The sequence below is a fragment of the Thunnus thynnus genome, chromosome 15, assembly GCF_963924715.1.
Source record: "Thunnus thynnus chromosome 15, fThuThy2.1, whole genome shotgun sequence".
NCBI lineage: Eukaryota > Metazoa > Chordata > Actinopteri > Scombriformes > Scombridae > Thunnus > Thunnus thynnus.
The window spans coordinates 30685610-30706150 of NC_089531.1; the positions used below are offsets into that span (position 1 = coordinate 30685610).

Here is a 20541-nt window from a genome sequence, read left to right on the forward strand (position 1 = left end):
GAAGGAGTGTGACATTATTACAGAGCAACAAAGTTGTCAGATGGAGGAGGTCAGGGTGGATGAGTGAGTCAACAAAATGAAGGACAGTCAACGTTAGTTTCTTTTAATCTTGACCATGTGATTATTACTGTAACAGTGACAATGAAGATCCCTTACCCTTAACAGATAATTAATGGGTGATTAACAGAACTTTTAATCCAAACCATGCTCTTGACCTATAACATCCCCTGTAAGTCATGTTTGTGCCTAAACCTAACCAAACCTTAACCGTATCATTGTCAGATCAGAAAAATGTTTTATTTTACAATGATTTGTTACAGGTTTGGAAGACAAATTACATTGACCTATGTAGAAAATGCTGATATATGTCACATGTGATGCATTTTGTCCTTAAATCTGAGAGACTTGTTGGAAAAACCTAGAAAAACTTCCCGCTTAACTTGATACCACTAGTTTTAACTGAGGTTAAGTGAACATTTCAGGAAATATTGTATGCACAGCACACAGTAAAGAGGTGATAGAACACTGTGGTTGATGTACTCTGCAGTTGATACGTTAACCATATGCATTCATTAAAAACTGCAACTTCCTCCCCACCCCACCACCACCAGTTGACACTTTCTTCCATTTTTGGTACTGTCACTTTATTATTTATTTCATGTTGTGATCTAAAAAATACTTGAACACAACCCTTGCAAACAAATTTTTTTACATTTTTATCCAAGCATTTTTTCAGCACCATATTATTTGAAAATATAAATAAATAATTATTTATAAAATAAAGAAACACTATGTAATTTAATTATTCATAAAATAAAGAATTATGACAAATAGCTGATCAAATTGAAGTTAAAAATAACTTAATAAATAATTACATATTGTTGTAAAAGCATTCAATTACAATAAACACATGAAAACAAAAATAAATAATTCAATAAATAATTCAATAAATGTGAGGCAATAAATAAATAATGTTATAAATAAAAACAATGTAAATCCCTAGAATTCCTAGAATTCAGTTCTGGGGGCGGCTGTGGCTCAGGAGGTAGAGCGGGTCGTCCGCTAATTGGAAGATTGGTGGTTCGATTCCCGGCTCCTCCAGTTCGATGTGTCCTTGGGCAAGACACTTAACCCCAAACTGCTCCTGATGGCTGTGCCATCAGTGTATGAATGTGTGTGAATGGTTAGTTTCCTCTGATGGGCAGGATGGGACCTTGCATGGTGTGCCCCTGTACCCATTCAGCGTATGAATGTGTGTGAATGGGTGAATGTGATTCGTAGTGTAAAAGCGCTTTGAGTGGTCGGAAGACTAGAAAGGCGCTATACAAGTACAGTCCATTTACCATTCTGTCAGTCTGTAGTGAGCAGTTATAGTAACAAATGTCAAATACACTGCAGTACAACAAAAGGTACTGACATATGACAAGGTTTTAGTACATAGTACACAACATTACAGACTCATAGAGATATTTGTGGTAGCACATTACTTTTAGTTTACTGTGAACTGTTTTCTCAATTTCTACACTTAACATGGCGCTATTTTCTTGGTTTACACAGCCTTGTGTAATGACCTTCTGATGCAGTCTTTACGGTTTGGGTGTAAAGTCAACATTGCATGACTGTTTAGTGTATATTCATATTTGCGGCGGTTGCCCTCAGTCACCTGTCCTTACAAGGCAAACACACCAAAGAAGGTCTTCCCTGGCTCATCCTCCAGCTTGGGCAAGATCTTCTCCTCTGTCACTGTCTTCAGCTTGTCGCCTTTATTCAGGCTGAACACAGCGCCCATGTACACAGTGGAGTACCAGCTCCCATCCTCATCCGGATCACGGCTGACCGTCTTTTGGCAGGCGGTGCGGACAGAGTGCAGGATGGTCTGGTAGGAACTTGTGGCGTCACCGTTCCCATATGAGTTGGACCAACGCTTCACAGTATGGCTCAGATGGACCATGGACTTTGAGGTGGAGTCACTGCTGCTGCAGCTGACCCGGAAAGATGCCTGGCTGTACACAAAGTAGAGGCCGGATTGAGGGATCACAATCTCATTTTCTTCAAGTTTCAGCCCTCCTTGAGAGTGGGACTGGTCCACCTGATTTTTCCATTCCACTGATGTCTTCACATCAGATTTGTAGTCAGGGTTGTATTCACCTGTTGAAGAGTAGAGAGACATGGTGATGGAGATTATCTTGAATTTCTGACAGTTTGAGTTAAGGGACCCTGAGAATTACCTCAGTGAGTCTTGAAATGTTCTACAAAATCCCTGGAACTTCTTCAAAAACCCCAAGAACTTCCTCAAGAAGCCCTGTGACAGCCTTGAGAACCCATAGAGCCTCTTCAGGAAGCCCTAGAACTTCCTCAAGGACCACTAACCCTAACCCTACTAAATATCCAAGACAACTGCCTTGATGAACTGGGATTTGAGAACCACTGGACTATTAAAATGGGATCTCAATGAACCAGAGGAAGACAACATAGTGCTTCCTTTTTTGATGAGTCTAAGTATGAACCACATAGATCCCTAGCCCCAAGTATAAGTGTAGGTATATTGTGTGTCTTTACCTTCTAGATGAATGGCAGCTCTTATGTTGGAAATTTGCCTCAATGTGTGACGAAGATCTGTAAAAGGAGAGAAGATAGAGGTTTAGAAAATTAGCTAGTCTCCTGCTGCAGCTTGACATTTCCCTGTGTGACTCTCTGGTGCAATTAGTATCAGAATCAGAGTAGAGTAAGATAGTTTTCACTATTGGTTCAACATTAGCTGCAGAAAAACAGTCAGGTATGTCTACTGAGATGTTCTTTTCTTTGCAAATTTGAAGTATTCATTCACTTGCTCTATGTTTTAAGTTCAATAACTGATATAAAGACTAATGCATTTAATATATTAATATTATTACATTTCAGCACATGATCAGTTATTAGATACTACAAAGCCATTAATATAAAAAGTACAGTCTTGAACTTTTGAGAGAATTAAGGGAAGAGTTCTCACCATCATTGTCCTCTCCTTGTCCTGTCCCCTGTTTCAAGAAGAGAATGGTAAAGAGACTGTTAGAACAGCTGGATTCAGGCAAGAAAGGCCACTCACTCTGAAAGGCATCCAGGCCCTTCAATAATTCAGAGACTATTCCAGAACGTATGTTCCCACCTTGGTATGCTGGTTGACAACAAGGAGAGCAGTAGCAGCCGCAGCAGCAAAACAGAATGTGAACGCCAACACGGCTGTGGTTAGCTTTGAGCTGGGTTTAACACTCTGCGTTGTGTGTTTCCTAGCTCCTATGTGGACAGCAGCATCCAGCGCTACCTTGCATTCACCTTCCATTGTTCAGACTCTTAGCAGCCTTATTGAGAGCTTTGTTTCTTCTTCTACTGTCACTCTGGTTTGTTGATTGACACTCAGGGAGCAGCTTTTTAAGTGTCTTCCTTTGAGTGGGGGTGGGGAACTCCAGTGATGTCATTCTCATTGTGACTGAAATACTTGAAATATATAGGAACAATGCGGTGTCACCAGCCACAGATACTCTACTCATTCAGTTATTCATCAAGCTGTGTTTGCCAGCATTGCCAAAACCTAGTCACACTATCAATGTATGATATTGCATTCTGAATTGAAGTGTCATTATTGGTATTTACAGTTCATTGTGTCACTTCCCTTTTGTGTAAAAATAGGCAGATGATGAAGCAGGGCCTTAGTTCAGTATGTTTTCAGTGCATTGGCCATCCTATGGAAATAGTAAATAGTAAAAAACAAACAGAAAATAAAACTGTCTGATTACTGAGCCCAGGAGCTTTCAACCATGTCACATTACCTCCATCACCAGATGGAGTTTGTCCAGTTGTCATGAAACTGTAGGTGTTTCAATTTACATCTTTTTCCTGAGCACTAAGGACTTGAGTTTCTTTTTGGACATGTAATGCCTTTATGACAGAGCTCACTGTGAGGAAAAGTCAGTGAGAAAAAGAGATGGGGAATGATATGCAACATGGCCTGACTCAAACCAGCAACATTGGGGTACATTCTTTAGCAATATTTTAAAGACCACAAGGGAAATCCTCAAAGTTACTTCTCATAATTATTATGTGGTGATTGTGGAAAATAATTACACTACAGTGGAAAAGGAAAACTGATGGTCCAGTCCATAAAACTCATTTTTTAATGACAAATATGTACATTACATTGGAAGTCAAGTGTTACATGTGACATCTGACTAAAAACTGAATACATTATTGTTTCATGTCTATTAGCAGACTGGAGTATGTATGGGAGAGTTAGTCAGAGATCAACTCAGTTCCATGAAGATCAATACTAGCATGGATCATTGCCATAAGTCTCAGCTTTAAGGAAAACAAGATGCAAACATGAGGTAAGACTGTAATAACGATGCAAAAATGAGGATGTTTTAAATACAGGGTTTTGACACAAGCTTTTCACTGATCTTCTCATAATCACAGACAACCTATAATCTTAAAAGAGAAACATCCTCCTACATTTGCTACCATAACAGCAAACAAGCCACAATTTACGTCAGCCATTAACCTTTCTTATAAAATAAGAGTAATATTAAGACAACATTTAAACCACAGTGCCACTACTTCAAAATGTCTCTTCTTAATGTGACTCCGTATCTATCTGCTGTAGAAGGCTTTGAGAAAAAGCAAAACTGACATACACAAAGACATATCAATCCTACAATTTTCCCTTCAGTTTGAAGTTAGATAGACTTCTGGACCTTGCCAACATACCCCCAAAATATGGAATTAAATCTCTGTCTCTTTTTGGTTTAATGTGGATTTAATGATCTGTCATCTGATGGCAGGGGGGTTGTAAACAAGCCAGCAGTTTATCTAGATTATCTAAATCACTGTTTTTGGAGGTCAAACCAAAAGTGAGCATACCTGAAATGTTGGTAATAATCCCTCATTGCACAGAAATTCTCAAAATTCTAGAGTAAGTCAAATTTGTTCTGTTTGTTTTCTCTTCCACATAGGGAAATTACAGTATTGACCACAAACATTTTTATGGTATCATTTGACATCTCATTTGGTGAGAATGACTAAACCTGCTTTTCCAATGAGGGTGACTTCAGTAGGAGGTATACTCCCCCTCCTACTGAAGGTATACTACCCTTAGCACCAAGACAGATAAGATGTGAAAAAGAAACTGTCCATTGTGTGGTCTACAACAATTTCACATGCATTTTCAATATCAACTTTTTTTTTCTCAAGAAAACTCCCCTCATGTTACATCACCCTACTCTTATTTCTAGATCTGACACAAGAAGCAAACTTCTGTCATCTAAAAAAAGAATTGACACTCTCCTCAGAGTTGCAGTGGAATACACTGTGGGTTTTGTAGATTGATCCACTGCTCAGCTTCCTCATTACAAGATGAGAGCACATACCACATAGTCATCCACATGTCCCTGGTAGATCATCAGCTGAAGTTGGGGTGGGGGGGGGGGGGTGGAAATTTTGATAAATTGGCCACAAATTTCCCAGTCAGACTCTGTTGTTGTTCAAGATAAAATGTATTGGGCCTGTGTGGGGTTACTCAAGAGCCCAAGGCCATCCCTGTGTTAGTTTTTTCCAGAGAACAAGTGGGTCACCTCAGTACGACCACATCTCGAAGAGTTGAAGGCTCAGACAGTTGTCTGTGTCTTTGCACCAAACAACAGTTCAGAACACCCAGCAGTCTTGGATCCATGGGCAAAAATGGAGAAAACTGTAGGGAAGTGATTGAGATAAGCTGCCTTTATAATCTGAATCTTAAAGGTACTTTTTTAGTAAACAAGTTCTCTAGTCATGGACTGTCCTAAAAATTTGACTTGTCACCATATGGTGGTCCATAAAGGTACTGAATACCAGAACACCTCAGCAGGCATTCAGACCAAAAACAGGAGCTGCGTTGGTGAGGGTGTCTTGCCACAGGTACTGGCGAGAAATGAAATAAGATAAGAAAGATCAGAAGGTCAGCTTTGAGTGACATCCATGATTTTCACAGCTTATCAGATGCAAAAACACTGCACAGATAGTCTACAAAGTTATCACAGCTGCAATTATTTTATTCATTGAGACAATCGTGAGGCAAACTGTAGAAATAAGCTGTTTATGTTACAGAGTAATCTACCAGGAATGTGCCCTCAAATATATGTGATTGGCCACCGCACAAGTTACCTAATGATGTTGCAGTCTGGCAAAAGTCCCTCTGTGTAGTAATGCTGCTGCATTGCTGGACTGGCCTCATGCACAAACTGACCAAAACCGGTCTGAAGACGACCTTTGGCCAAAGATTGATGATTGATTTTGTAATTGTTTCATAAGATCTGCAGACGTACAGTATGTCTGGACACTTATGTGAAAAGAGGAGCATGACAGTCAACTGAAGGAGTTGCTGGCCAAGAAAACATTGGATCAATTATAGTATATCCCGTCTATGTCTGGAAGAGACCTTGGGATGCCCCACGACGGCATCTGGGCTACATTAACCTTGTTCTATCACTACTCAAACCCAAATATGCTGCAGAAAATTGATGGATGGATTTTCACCAATTGAAATTGTATTAGTTCCATTAATAAAAAGAACATTAATCAATAGAGTTTAGTTTAAGTTGAACTTGAATTCAAGATATCACACATTAAACTTGTAATGTTAGCTCACTACTGACTACAATATTTTCAAGTCTAGATCCACTGTAATTTTATACTCTGTGACATCAAATACCAAAACTAGGCAAACAAACCCAGAGACATAGTGATTTTGTTAGCAATGGGCAGAGATAAGGGGCAGGAAGTTGTATTACAGGAAACTGTGTCTGACTTTCATTGATGCCAGAAGATGATCTAATAACACTGAAATTTTCAGTCTGCTTGAAAAAGTAGGTCATATGACATGTCCAACCACATCTAAAGTCAAAGGTGTTTTTACATGTTCTGAATGGCCACACTTGAAGGTGCGGTGGAACGCCTACTGTCATATCATCCTCCTGACTGCCTCCCTGATCTTTTTCCGAGAACTCTGTCTTTTGCGTGTAGTCATGACACAATTAATCATATGGGGAATGCCGCATCCTCTCAGACAGTATTTCCTTGAAGGCATTGGTGTTGCAGGGAAGAAGTTTTCTGAAGAAAGAAAACAGAGAAATCCTGCCTTCTCTATCCGCTCTGCACACCCTGTGATGTTGGTGAGCATGACTGTTGGATTGTTGCTTTTAGAAAGTCACAATAAAATTGTGGAATGCAGCCCCCCCTAAATCTGATAACAGAATGGTGGGCGTAGATGGGCACAAGCACACATGCACTTTGTTTGTAGCATACTGATCCATTCATCCTGACTGACTTAATTCTATTCCATGGACCTAATCTTTGGTTGGCTCCCTTCTTGAACCATCTCTAAGAAACAATCACTTGAGTCATGTCATGTGATTTTAAATTCTGTCCATTTTCTGTTGATGACCATTATACTGCAGATGTTAAAACTGATGTCTAGTCCTGTTTTGTGCCCATATACTAAATACCTAAATCACTTTCATTTTGACTCAGTCTAATCAAATTTGACTTCTTGTTGCTTTACAGTTTCAGCTTTGCTCCAACATTATATCTAAAATCAACCCTCAGTTTGTTTTTCACCTCACACATGTAGGTCATACTCTGAACCTATTCTAAGCATTTGGTTTTCCTGTGTGTGGTGATGAAATAGTGCATTGTGGATGTTGGCTAACTTCCTTCCTCTAACCTAACCCTTTCTGTTTTTTACCCACATTCTATCAACAAGCCTCCAATTTTGCTCGTCCTCCTCATACACAGGAAATAAATCTGTACATTTTACCATGTAAAAATATGGACAATTATGTCACACTTATTGGTTATTAATCCTGGTGGCCTATTGTCACACACACAGAATTTATTCCAGGTTACCATAACAGCTTCATCTAACTTTCCCTCTGTTTTAGTGGAATGGAGCAGTGCATCATTCATGCAGCAATGTCAGTCACATGAAGGTGAAATGTAGGTTTCAGGTTGATGATTCAGTGAAGATAAGGGAGGTTGTTGGAGGACAGCATGGGGAAAAACCCAAGTCAGTTGATCAAGTTACGAGATAACAACTGGAGAGTGAGAGTCCCTTCACCAAAAAACAGTGCCTGTACTTTTTATCACACTTAGTCCTTAATACAGATAAAGTAATTATAGTTGGTGATTTAAATATTCATGTGGACGTCGATAATGATAGTCTTGGCACTGCATTTATCTCATTATTAGACTCAACTGGCTACTCTTAGAGTGTAAACAAACCTACTCACTTTCTTAACCACACCCTTGATCTTGTTCTGGCATCAAAATTGAACATTAAATAGTTTTTCCACAAAATCATATTTTATCAGACTATTACTTAATAACTTTTGAATTCCTATTACTGGATTACACACCATTAGACAAAAATGTCTTCACTAGATGTCTATCTGATAGTGCTGTAGCTAAATTTAAGGATGCAATTCCATCAGTATTGAATTCATTGCCATGTCTCAATACTACAGAGGACTAATTTTAGTCCCTCCCAAATTGATTGATAGTGGCGCAGGCTCACTGCGAATAACACTTGACTCCGTCGACCTTTTAAAAAGGAAAATAATAAAACATAAGACCTCAGCCCTGTGGTATAGCTCCCACAAACATCACAAATTTGAAAGGATTTGGCGCTCAACCAAACTAAAAGAATCTCGCTTAGTCTGGCAAGATAGTCTTAAAACATATAGGAAGGCCCTCAGTCATGCCAGAGCCTCCTATCGCTCATCATTAATAGAGGAGAATAAAAACAGCCCTAGGTTCCTTTTCAGCACTTTGGCCAGGCTGACAAAGAGTCATAACTCTATTGATCCATGTATTCCTATGGCTCTCAGTAGTAATGACTTCATGAGCTTCTTTAAAGATAAAATTCTAACTGTTAGAGAAAAAATTCATCACCTCCTGTCCTCAACAGGCACCACAAACACAGGAACTTTAGAAACAGCTGTAAAACCTGATACATATCTAGACTGTTTTTCTCCAATTGACCTTTCTGAATTAACTTCAATGATTTCTTCATCCAAACCACCAACCTTCCACAAGGTTCTTTGTTAGGACCAATACAATTCACCTTACATATGCTTCCTCTAATTAATATTATTCGCAAACACTCCATAAATTTTCATTGCTATGCAGATGATACTCAATTATATTTATCAATGAAGCCAGATGAAACTAATCAGTTAAAGAAACTCCAAACATGCCTTAAGGACATAAAGACCTGGATGACCTGTAATTTTCTGCTACTAAACTCAGAAAAAACTATTATTATTATTGTGTTATTGTGCTTGGCCCTAAATACCTTACAAACACATTATCTAATGATACAGCTACTCTAGATGGCATTATCCTGGCCTCCAGCACCACCGTAAGGAATATGGGAGTTATCTTTGATCAGGATATGTCCTTCAACTCCCACATAAAACAAATTTCAAGGACTGCCTTTTTTCATCTACGTAATATTGCAAAAATCAAGCACATCCTTTCTCAAAAAGACGCAGAAAAAAATAGCCCTTGCATTTGTTACTTCTAGGTTGGATTATTGCAATTCCTTATTATCAGGCTGTCCAAACAATTCTCTAAAGACTCTCCAGCTGGTCCAGAATGAAGCTGCATGTGTAATGACAAAAACTAGAAAAAGAGATCATATTTCTTCCATTTTTGCTTCACTGCATTGGTTTCCTGTAAAATCAAGAATTTAATTTAAAATCCATCTTCTCACCTACAAAGCTCTTAATGGTCAGGCACCATCATATCTCAAAGAGCTCATAGTACCCTATTATCCTACTAAAACAGTGCACTTCCAAAATGCAGACTTACTTGTGGTTCCTACAGTCTCCAAAAGTAGTATGGGAGGCAGAGCCTTCCCTAGACCTCTAACATCAACTACTAGCCTGTAGTTGATGTTAGAGGTCTAGGGATCCAGGCTGTAGGCCTTTGCCACAGGGGTGGTGTGGGGATGGTTGTCTCTCAACCAAACTGGCCAAGACAGATGGCCACCCACTTAGAGCCGGGTTCTGCTTGAGGTTTCTTCCCGTTAAAGGGGAGGTTTTCCCTGGTGCTGTTGCCAATTGCTGCTCATGGAGTAATTGTTGGGTCTCTGTAAATTAAAGAGTATGGTCTGGACCTGCTTTATGTGAAAAGTGCCCTGAGATGACTTTTGTTGTGATTTTGCACTATATAAATTAAATTGAACTGAATTGAAGGGAACTGAAAATTGAATAGATAGAAGAAAAAAATGTGGCAGAAGCATTTCTACTGGATTGAAGGAGGTAGTTTTGGGTGCATTTTTCTTTATTTAATCCAAGCATTAACAGGTAGCCTATACAAATACAGCATCTATGTACCTATCTATACATGGCAAAAGTATGTGGACACCCAAATATTACACCCTGTAGTTGTACATGTCATTCTAAAACCATGGGTATTAATCTGCTTTTAACAGCCTCCACTTTTCTGGTTTCAGGCTTTCAAGCAGATGTTGGAACCTGGCAGCAGGGTTTTGCTCCCCTCCAGGCACAAGAGCATCAGTGAGATCCAACACTGATGTTAATGAAAAGGTGACTGGTGATGGATGGGGCTGAGGTCAGGGCTTTGTGCAGGCCTATCAAGTTCTTCCACACCAAACCAGCTAGTTTTATGATCAAGGTTGTTGTCGTGTTGAAGCAGGAAAGAGTCAACCACAAACTCTTCATACAAAGCTAAAAGCACAAAATATCATTGTATGTGGGAGCACTAAGATTGATTGGAATTAATGGGTCAGGCTCACACCAGGAAAAGCAGTCTAAGACCAAAAGTACAAAAAGTTTGTGTCCATATGCAGCATACTGCCATAGAGGAAGTCATCTAAAGCAAACAGAAGCCATTAACCTGCTGACCTCTTTCCAATGAGGAAATGAAAATTCAAACTATTCCAGAGAATTAGAAATTAATTCTGTCATATGGGAGACCAGTTACCACATGAATTTTGAGATAATGTGATGTGATGATTCATTTAAAAAAAAAAAAAAAAAAAAAAAAGGGAAATACCAAAGTTATGCAACAGCGGTTGGAGCTGGGTTGATCAGGAGGGAGGGGGAGAAGTTTGGAGTTTTGAAGAGATATATGAAACCAGATAGAAAGAAACTATGTGAAACCTGTGGTTTCCTGACTCCCCTGAAGTAAACCACTGAGCTGTTGTGTATGCATAATGTTTGTTCCTGTTGTCGGGGTTATTGCAACAGAAAACCATTTTCCACAGTCACGGAGGAGGGTTATAACAGCAGTATTTAGGTCTGCTAACATTTTTGGGCAGAAGCTGTAAGAATTTTGCATGAATATTCAGTTGGTTGTATTAGAATTTGCCTATTTCCAATCAGAAAACTTTTGACAAAATTTCTGAGTTAAAGTAGACAGTCTTCTGGAAAATTCCACTACTACTATTCAATTCAATTCAATTTTATTTATATAGCGCCAAATCACAGTCATCTCAGGGCACTTTTCACATAGAGGTGGGGTCCGTTTCACAAAGCAGGTTTAGTGAAAACTCAGAGTCTGTTAACCCTGAAATGAGGGAAACTCTGAGTTTTCCGTTTCAAAAAGGGAGGTAACTTAAGCTCTTGGTCAGTTACCGTAGTAACAGACTCTATGAACCTAACCTGGTCAGCACCAGGTTTTTCTCAATGAACCTCGAGTTTCTCTCAGTCTCCGCCCTCTTTCAGAGCCAAACACTCCATTTGATTTCCTCATTCATTCAGTCAGCAGGCGAGTTTTGGCGTAGCCTAGTTCTGCCGTCTGTCATTTAAAAAAATTAAAATCAGAGTCAGTATATTAGAAGTCCATTAGGCACAGTAAGTGGCGATTTTTTTACTAACATGGCATGTCCTTTTGATAACGATCTCGTGGATGAAGGTGCAGCATTACTGCGCAGAGAATTAAATATTCGTCGAGAGACGGTTATCAGACCGCGCATAGATGTTCTAGCATTTCCAGACAATTATCTTTTTGAGCAGTATTGTTTCACATCACAGTCCATCATCTACATACACAACCTAATCCATCCTTACATTTGCAACATTACCAATCGTAGTCATGCTCTCACATCCCAGCAGATATTGTGTGCGCTGCGTTTCTTTGCAAACGGAGGTTTTTTGTACAATGTCGGAGCCAGCCACTGGCCTTCCTAAATTCTGGCTTAGGGCCAGCTCCTCTGCCTCCGTTAGAGGTGGCGGTGCTGGGCCACCACCCGTTTTACGGGCATCTGCCTTCTTTCTGTTGGCTGAGTAGAAGTCTTTGTTAGTTTAGATAGGCTTAATTATTTAACAGAACATGATGTAGATGAGAAGACATTTATGTATGAGAAACCAGCATTATGTTGGGGATAAGACAACTGCACAGTCAAACAGCCACTTAATATTTACTTTACAATGTAAAACATGATCAAAATGAGGTACCCCCATGAGATTATGTCAAGGTTTTACTTGTTTGAACAATGTTTTTATATTTCATCCTAAACTGCTGCCAAGTGCGCTTCACCCCTGCGGCATTGCACCTAAATGAAATAAATTAATAGGCGACCATTCAAGCAGTTTTCCTCTGTAATATTATTGTGATTACAAAGGACTACATTTAAACTTACGCATTGACCCGAGCAGCAATGTTCTCCCACGCCGTCTCCCTCTCTTTTGGAGCTGCAGCGGTGTTGCACTTCTTTCTGAAAACATGCTCAAACTCCTCGTATGAGCGAATTAAGATTTCTAGTTCTAGTGGGGTGAAAAATGCAGCCCTCCTCTTACCCGTTGCCATGGTGACTCGTTGAACCGGGGCTCCGATTATGCTGGCTTTTTATAGTTGTGGTGCACGTGCTTAACTCCAGGTGAAACTACTCCGAGTTGATTAAACTGACTCAAATCAGCTGTTCTGGAACTGGAAACTCAGACTTTCCTATCTCAGAGTAGATCAACTCAGAGTTCAGGATTAGACTCAGAGTTTGTTGAACCTGCTTTGTGAAACGGACCCCAGGTCTAGACCATACTCTTTAATTTACAGAGAAAGAGACCCAACAATTCCCCTGTCAGCAAGCACTTGGCGACAGCAGTAAGGAAAAACTCCCCTGTAACGAGAAGAAACCTCAAGCAGAACCCAGCTCTAGGTGAGTGGCCATCTGTTGACTGGTTGGGTTGACAGAGAGAGAAGGGGGTGGGGACACAGAGAAGCAGAGCAACAACAGCAGCAGCAACAACAACAACAGATACATGACTAGCAACAACAAACAGCAGCAACAGCAGGAACAGCAGGAGAAGGACAAGAGAAGGACACCCCCACGTCAGCGTGGTTCATGGGGTGTCCTGCGGATGAGAAAGCACAAAGAACTCCAGGGAAGAAACCAAGTTAGTAACATGCATTAACGGTAAATTAATACATACAGATGGAGAAGAAGAGAGAGGAGCTCTGTGCATCAGTGGAAGTCCCCCGGCAGTCTAGGCCTGTAGCAGCATAACTAAGGGCTGGTCCAAGGCGAGCTTGGTCGGCCCTAGCTATAAGCTTTATTAAAAAGGAAAGTGTTAAGCCTGCTCTTTAACATAGAGAGGGTGTCTGCCACCCGGACCAAATCTGGAAGATGGTTCCATGGGAGAGGGGCCTGATAGCTGAAGGCTCTGCCTCCCATTCTACTTCTGGAGACTCAAGGAACCACCAGTAAGCCTGCATTCTGGGAGCGCATGTTCTAGTGGGGTAATAGGGTACTATGAGCTCTTGAAGATATGATGGTGCCTGACCATTAAGAGCTTTGTAGGTGAGAAGATGGATTTTAAATTCAATTCTGGACTTTACTGGAAGCCAATGCAGCGAGGCTAAGACGGAAGAAATATGACCTCTTCTTCTAGTTTTTGTCAGTACACATGCAGCTGTATTCTCAAGGATCTTAGAGAGAAATGGAAGATTAGATATGGGTCTATAGTTGGCTAAGATGCCTGAATCGAGAGTAGGCTTCTTAAGAAGAGGTTTAATGACAGCTACTTTAAAGTAAACAAAGATAAAAACTGAAATAACAATTTTTGGTGTCAAATAAAGACTGAATGTCATTGTGCGCATCTTAAAGCTGCACTAATCAATATTTATTATAGTAACAATGACTCAAATGACTATGTGTAATGTGAAAGGTGTTGCTTGAAACTTGAAACTTGAAAAGCAGGCCTACAAATAAAGCCAATATGCAAAGTGGGAGGGGTTACTTTGGACAGCTTGAGTTCTAGAAGTAATTCCCTTCTTTTTTCAAAAGAAACTTTTTTTTTGTTACACCAAAGGGGTGTAATAACAATTGTCATACAAAAACAGTAAAACAAAAAAAGTAATGCCATTCATTTACCGGAGCTCCGCCAAAACCGAACCTGTCCGACTGCAGAGCAGCGCTGTAGTCGGACAGGTTCAGTAATGGCTCCGGTTAGACTGTAATTTAACATTTTAAAACAAGATTTTATCAGCTGATAACTGCAGGAACAGACAGCTGGAGATTCGAAGAGCTGCAGGGCGAGATGCAAAGAGGATTTCTGTTGTTTTTGTGGCTGCCAGCTCTGACTTCTGGCTTATTTAAATGTCGTTGCACTGTTTGTCCTCGTCTCATTATTATTATTATATGTCACTGAGCAACTCCTGCGTTTCTGCCTAACAGAGCCACGTCAAGTTGTGCTGACTGTCATGAAAAAAAGGAAAAATTGAGTCCATGCACATGAAACAATAAATCATATGACCATTTCATGAACTGCCATGAGTCTGGGTTATGAAATGTCAGTACAGAAATACCAAAGACATGTTTGAGGTTAATTAGAAACAGTGTCTCCATAATATGGTGGGCTAAATGGCTAAATGTTTTTTTGCATTATGATTTTATGTACAAAAAATTGTGTTGGCCAATACATCATTACGTAACTTTTAAAAAATCTCAAATATCAATATTAATATTGGCATCAGCAAAAAAAATCTGGTATCTGTCAGGCTATAATCATGATGTAAAATGTGAGATGCAGTGGGTACTTGTGTCAAATGTAATTGGTATCTCTGTGTTCAAGGATAAACCTGTTTTTTGGAATACTGTTTATGATCATATTGACTATAAATTGAAAATGTGGCATTGAGTATATCTACTGAAAGCTTAATGCTTAGCCAACAAATTTCAACTGTTTTTTTTTTTTTATTCTATTTTTTGTTGTTGTTCCAACATTGCCATGTAAAATGGCAGAGACGAAAGATGAAAAATGCCCTGACATCCACTACAAAGGACATACTATGAAAAAAAAATAAGCAATGAAAAAAAGAGAGAGAGAGATTTAATCTGATGATAACATTATTTTTTCTGGGGCTCAGGAGGATATCAACTTTATAAATATAAAAATAAATAATGTCAGATAAATAATATATCAGATATACAGTGCTGCTTGAAAGTTTGTGAATTCTTTAGAATTTTCTGTATTTCTGCATAAATATGACCTAAAACGTGATCAGATATTTACAGAAGTCCTAAAATTAGATAAAGAGAACCCAATAAAACAAATGAGACAAAAAAATCATTTTTTCATTTTTTTCATTTATTTATTGAGGAAAATTATCCAATCTTACATATTTGTGAGAGGCAAAAGTATGTGAACCCTTGCTTTCAGTAACTGGTGTGACCCCCTTTTGCAACAATAACTTCAACCAAACATTTCCAGTAACTGTTTATCAGCTCTGCACATCAGCTTGAGGATTCTTTGCATGTACTGCCTGCTTCAGGTCCTTCCACAGCATTTTTATAGGATTAAGGTCAGGAGTTTGACTCGGTCATTCCAAAACATTCCAAAACGACTTGTGTGTTTAGTGTTGTTGTCTTACTGCATTACCTACTTTCTGTTGAGCTTCAGTTCACAGACAAATACCTTGACATTTTCTTGTAGAATGTGCTGGTACAACTCAGAACTCATAGCTCCTTCAATGACTGCAAACTGTCCTGGTCCAGAGGCAGCAAAGCAGCCCAAACCATGATACTACTACCACCATGTTTCACAGATGGGTTAAGGTTCTTATGCTGGAATGCAGTGTTTGTTCATCACCAAACATAACGCTTCTCATTCAAGCCAAAAAGTTCAATTTTGATCTTGTCTATTCACAGAATATTTTTCTAATCATCTTCTGGCTTATCCACATGATCTTGAGCGAACCGTAGACGGCAGCAATGTTCTTTTTGGAGGGAAGTGGCTTTTTTCCTTGCAACTCTGTCATGCACACCATTGATGTTCAATGTTCTCCTGATGGTGGACTCATGAAAATTGACTGTAGCCACTGCAAGAGAGACCTTTAGTTTCCTAGACATTACCTTGGGGTCCGTTGTGGCCTCCCGGACTATTACATGCCTGCTCTTGGTGTGATTTTTGTTGTTCAACCACTCCTGGGGAAGGTAACAATGGTGTTGGATATCTTCAATTTGTACACGATCCAAACTCAAACTCTTTAGAAATGGTTTTGTAACCCTTTCCAGCCTGGAGAGTATCAACAACTCTTCTTATAAGGTCCTCAGAAATCTCAATCTCTCAATCTGATTGAGCCATGACACACTTCCACAAACCTGTGTTGTGAAGCGTAGACTTTGATAGTGAAGACCCAGATTTCTCTTCTTTAAATAAGGCAGGGCCTCCCAGACTCACACTTGATTGTCATCCCATTGATTGAAACACCCAACTCTAATTTCCCCCTCAAATGAAATGATAATCCTAGAGGTTCACATACTTTTGCCACACACAAATATGTAACATTGGACAATTTTCTTCAATAAATAAATGAAAAAGATGAAAAAAATGGGGGTTTTTTGTCTCGTTTGTTTAATTGGGTTCACTTTATCTATTTTTAGGACTTGTGTAAATATCTGGTCACGTTTTAAGTCATATTTATGCTGAAATATTTATTTATCTTGCTTACAGATTTATTACTTACTTTCTCCCCCTAAAAACTTAAAACCCAAACCAGAACCCTTGGTACAGTAGCCATAGTATGGAGACTATGGACTATTTACCATTTTATTACTTTATATTCTCTATTGTTTATTTTTTTCCCTTTGTCAGCTATGTTATTCTCTCATTTTCTTGTCTTAATCTCAGTGTCTTAAGCACAGCACTGTCAACTACCCTGTATGTCTGTATATGGGAAGTGCCATAAATATTAAGTTGCTTTCAGTACCACTAGTATTAACTGCATCAACTACTACTGCTCCTGCTATTGCTACCACTATTAAAACCAAATATGGGTGACAAGAGAAAGGAAAAACCATCATAAACGTCTTGGTAAAATGTTGTTCCACCACTAGCCTCCAGAGCTGTTTCAGTGTGTGTGTGTGTGGAACACAATTGGAGGAATGAACAGCATTCTTCCAAAAGATCTTCCTCCATTGGTTTTTTTAATGGTGGTAGTGGAGAGTGCTGTCCAACACAGTACTCAAAAATCTCCCATAGGAGTTCAGTTTGAGATCTGGTGACTGTGAAGGCCATAGCATATGATTCACATCATTTTAACACTCATCAAACCAGTAATAGTATCTGTCCATTATGTCTGAACGTTATCATATATGGGTTTATTTCTAATCACAACTAAAGTGACTAAAACATATTAAAAATAAACAATAGTAGCTTAAAACTGTTGGAACACATGAAGATTTAATTAAAATCCTGTGGTACTCAATGGACAGAGGCGTTAAACTCCTGTGCTGTCAGCCCTTAGAATACATTTGCTTGCAGTGCCACCATGTGGAGAAACCAGAAAATGGAAACAACTGTGACAGAAAGGGGATGAGGAAAATAAAGCAACATGGCCCTTTACATCCTATAAGGAAAGAGAAGGAAGGAGAGGAGATAAATGAGACACACCTGTGAGCCGGGAGAAGGGAAAAACTGACAATAGCAGCATGGAGGAGAGCAGAGAGGTGAGAATGAACGGGAGGAAATCAGTAAACCAAATTGAACCTATTCAACTGCCTCTTTGGACAGCCTTAACAATGGATATGGGGTATATATATAGTTTGGTTTAACCTATTCAACTGAGTAAACTTAACTGAAACAGATTTAATTTGTGTGAACGACAGACTTTGAGTTAGCTTCCTTATTGTATTTGAGTGCTCTGTTTGTCTTGACAATGATTTGGTTTTGATAACATTTAGTTAATGAAGATACTTTGGGTAAATGGTGTTTTTCCCCCCATGTGGTATACCTTTGTAGCTAGGGTAATAGGCTAACTTGGATTATCTTGGATTAAGTTACTCATGTGTATATATACATTTTTTTTCCTTAAAAAACAACAGGGTTTATTATTCTCCTATCTGGCACTCGACAATTTGTATTTTAAATAACTATTTCAGTTCCCTACACTAAACAACTGCATTGTGAAATGTTGTTGTTTTGTGAAATGTTGTTGTGTTTTGTACGGAAGCCCTGAAAGGCAGGCGAGGAAAAAAAAAAATTCTGGAGATCCAATTTCTAAGTCTGATCTAAATTCTTTTCTCTCTTGTGTTTATGAGTAAAGAACAAGTGAAAAAAAGGTTTTGCCAGGATAAGAAAAAAAAAAAGTTTTGCCGGGCGAAAAAAAAAAGTTTTGCCAGGATAAAACAGGAAAGTTTTTTTTTTTCCACCTGTGAAAATAGGGGGATTTTTTTTTTTTTTTTGCCAGGATCATTTTTCTAAGTTTTTTTTTTTCATGTGTGAAAGTAGCAGGTGATTTTTTTTTTCTCTGGATTTTTCTTAGTGTTTGTTGTTGTAATACTCATTTCAGCCACAAGGGGCCACAAGTGCACCACTACTCCATGTTCTAAATAGGACTGAAATCATTCATGTTTTCTTCCAGGTGAGTTTTCATAGGTACAAAAGGTTTCAAAAGGTACATATTGTGTATTAGCAAGTTATGTAACATGACTGTCGTTAATCTGCCGTTAGCGTTAGCTATACTGACGTTAGCCATTAGCCCAGTAGTGGGATATCGGCTGTTAGCGCGCTAGCTAGCAGGCTAACAACTGCATAGCTAACGTTTGTTTACTGTAACGTTAGTCATCTTAACGGAGACACTTCACCCCTTATGAGTGGGCTGTTTTACAAATAAAGATTAAAAAATAAAAAACTTATGAGTGGAACATTTGGACACTTGCAAAGGGAATAGGATAACTTTGTACATTTAATCATAGCTATAAACAACAGAATAAGCACTCACAATACATTTTGATTTTGGCACTTTAGTTTAATATGGTTGTTATTCATATAAGGAGGAGGCCATGTAAGGTTTATAAGCTTTGTTTATTTATTTAATGAATAAAATACTTAACAGCCACTATGACTGAATAATGCTGTCTTGTTTCACAGAGGGCAGAATGAGACCTACACACTGTTGGGGAGAAATTCAAACCTGATCAGCTGTGCGTAGGTAAGGTGTTATAAAGTATGACCCAAACATTTTGGAGCAATGAGCTAAGCTTGATTCTGTTGGCAGATGAAAGTGCTCAGAGAGAAAATAAGAATGTGTTGTTAGTCTTACCTCATGAATACTTTTATGTGAAACACAGTTAGGATTGTACAATGTGCAGTGCATTAAAAAAAAAAGACCAAATTTCAGCTCACTCTCTCAATACATTATAATCATACTTCTCACTGTCAGTTGTGAATTTTCCCTTTCCCTTTGTTTGCCATTATATATGATATATAATTATTGCAGATTGGAGTAGAGTCATTTAATTTGAATGAATCATTCTTTCTCTTGATAAAATCTAGGAGAAATACAGTGAGCACAACTTAAGGGTCTAAGCACACCTGAAGGCTCCACTGTACCTGAACCTGATCAGATGAGGACATGACAAGTTTCCAGCTTTTCAGTGTTGTCAGAGTTGTACCTATAATTTTGGAGGACATAATCACTGTATGATCAGTAAATGAACATGAATAATAAAAACAGATTAAGGCTGTTGTTTTTATTAGACTGTATACTATACTTATATATTTAGAATCTAAACTTTAGATGTTGAAGTTCACGTGCCTATAAGTAGCATTGGATGTATGGTTTTTGTTAACGTGAATGTTGCAACAAATGTTTGCCAGAGAAATGTAAAAGAAATTGCCAGAAACTGTTGCAAACAGTAGAAACCACAGGTGCCACACTTTTTTACCACACGTTGTTACAACACGTTGTTACAACTGTTTGACAGAATGACTAGCACTTTGCTATTAAACTAGTCTTCATGTGAAAATAGAGGAGTTTGCTGTTTGCTGCAACACCAAAAGCTTGCCACAACTGTTTACTCTTGTAAATGAAGCTTTCTAACAACTGATTCACCCAGAAGGTTATCTTATGCTACCAATGCACCTTTAGGTGAGTTAATCTGAAAATTGGTAATTAATTCAGTGTTGTGACTGCAACATGCCAATTAGGTACAACAACTGATACTACTGGTCTCATAAAAACAACAAGCAAAATATGTGCTATTATACATGTTTATTAGTTGATCAGATT

The 20541-nt window shown here is 38.7% G+C and overlaps 1 protein-coding gene and 1 long non-coding RNA gene across 2 annotated transcripts; one reads left to right on the forward strand and one right to left on the reverse strand.

Annotated features, from left to right (window-relative positions):
• Nucleotides 1-1469: 1469 nt before the first annotated feature.
• tnfa (tumor necrosis factor a (TNF superfamily, member 2)) lies at nucleotides 1470-3388 on the reverse strand. The gene is made up of 4 exons (XM_067611730.1): nucleotides 3146-3388; nucleotides 2990-3017; nucleotides 2560-2616; nucleotides 1470-2148 (listed from the first exon to the last, which is right to left on the reverse strand). Exons 1-4 carry the CDS (start codon nucleotides 3317-3319, stop codon nucleotides 1670-1672), a joined length of 738 nt encoding a protein of 245 aa, XP_067467831.1. The 5' UTR covers nucleotides 3320-3388; the 3' UTR covers nucleotides 1470-1669.
• Nucleotides 3389-18627: 15239 nt separating this feature from the next.
• On the forward strand, nucleotides 18628-19987 carry LOC137198101 (uncharacterized). Its single transcript, XR_010931578.1, has 3 exons — nucleotides 18628-18891; nucleotides 19401-19461; nucleotides 19806-19987. It is a non-coding gene; the product is annotated as an uncharacterized lncRNA (long non-coding RNA).
• The last annotated feature ends 554 nt before the right edge of the window (nucleotides 19988-20541 follow it).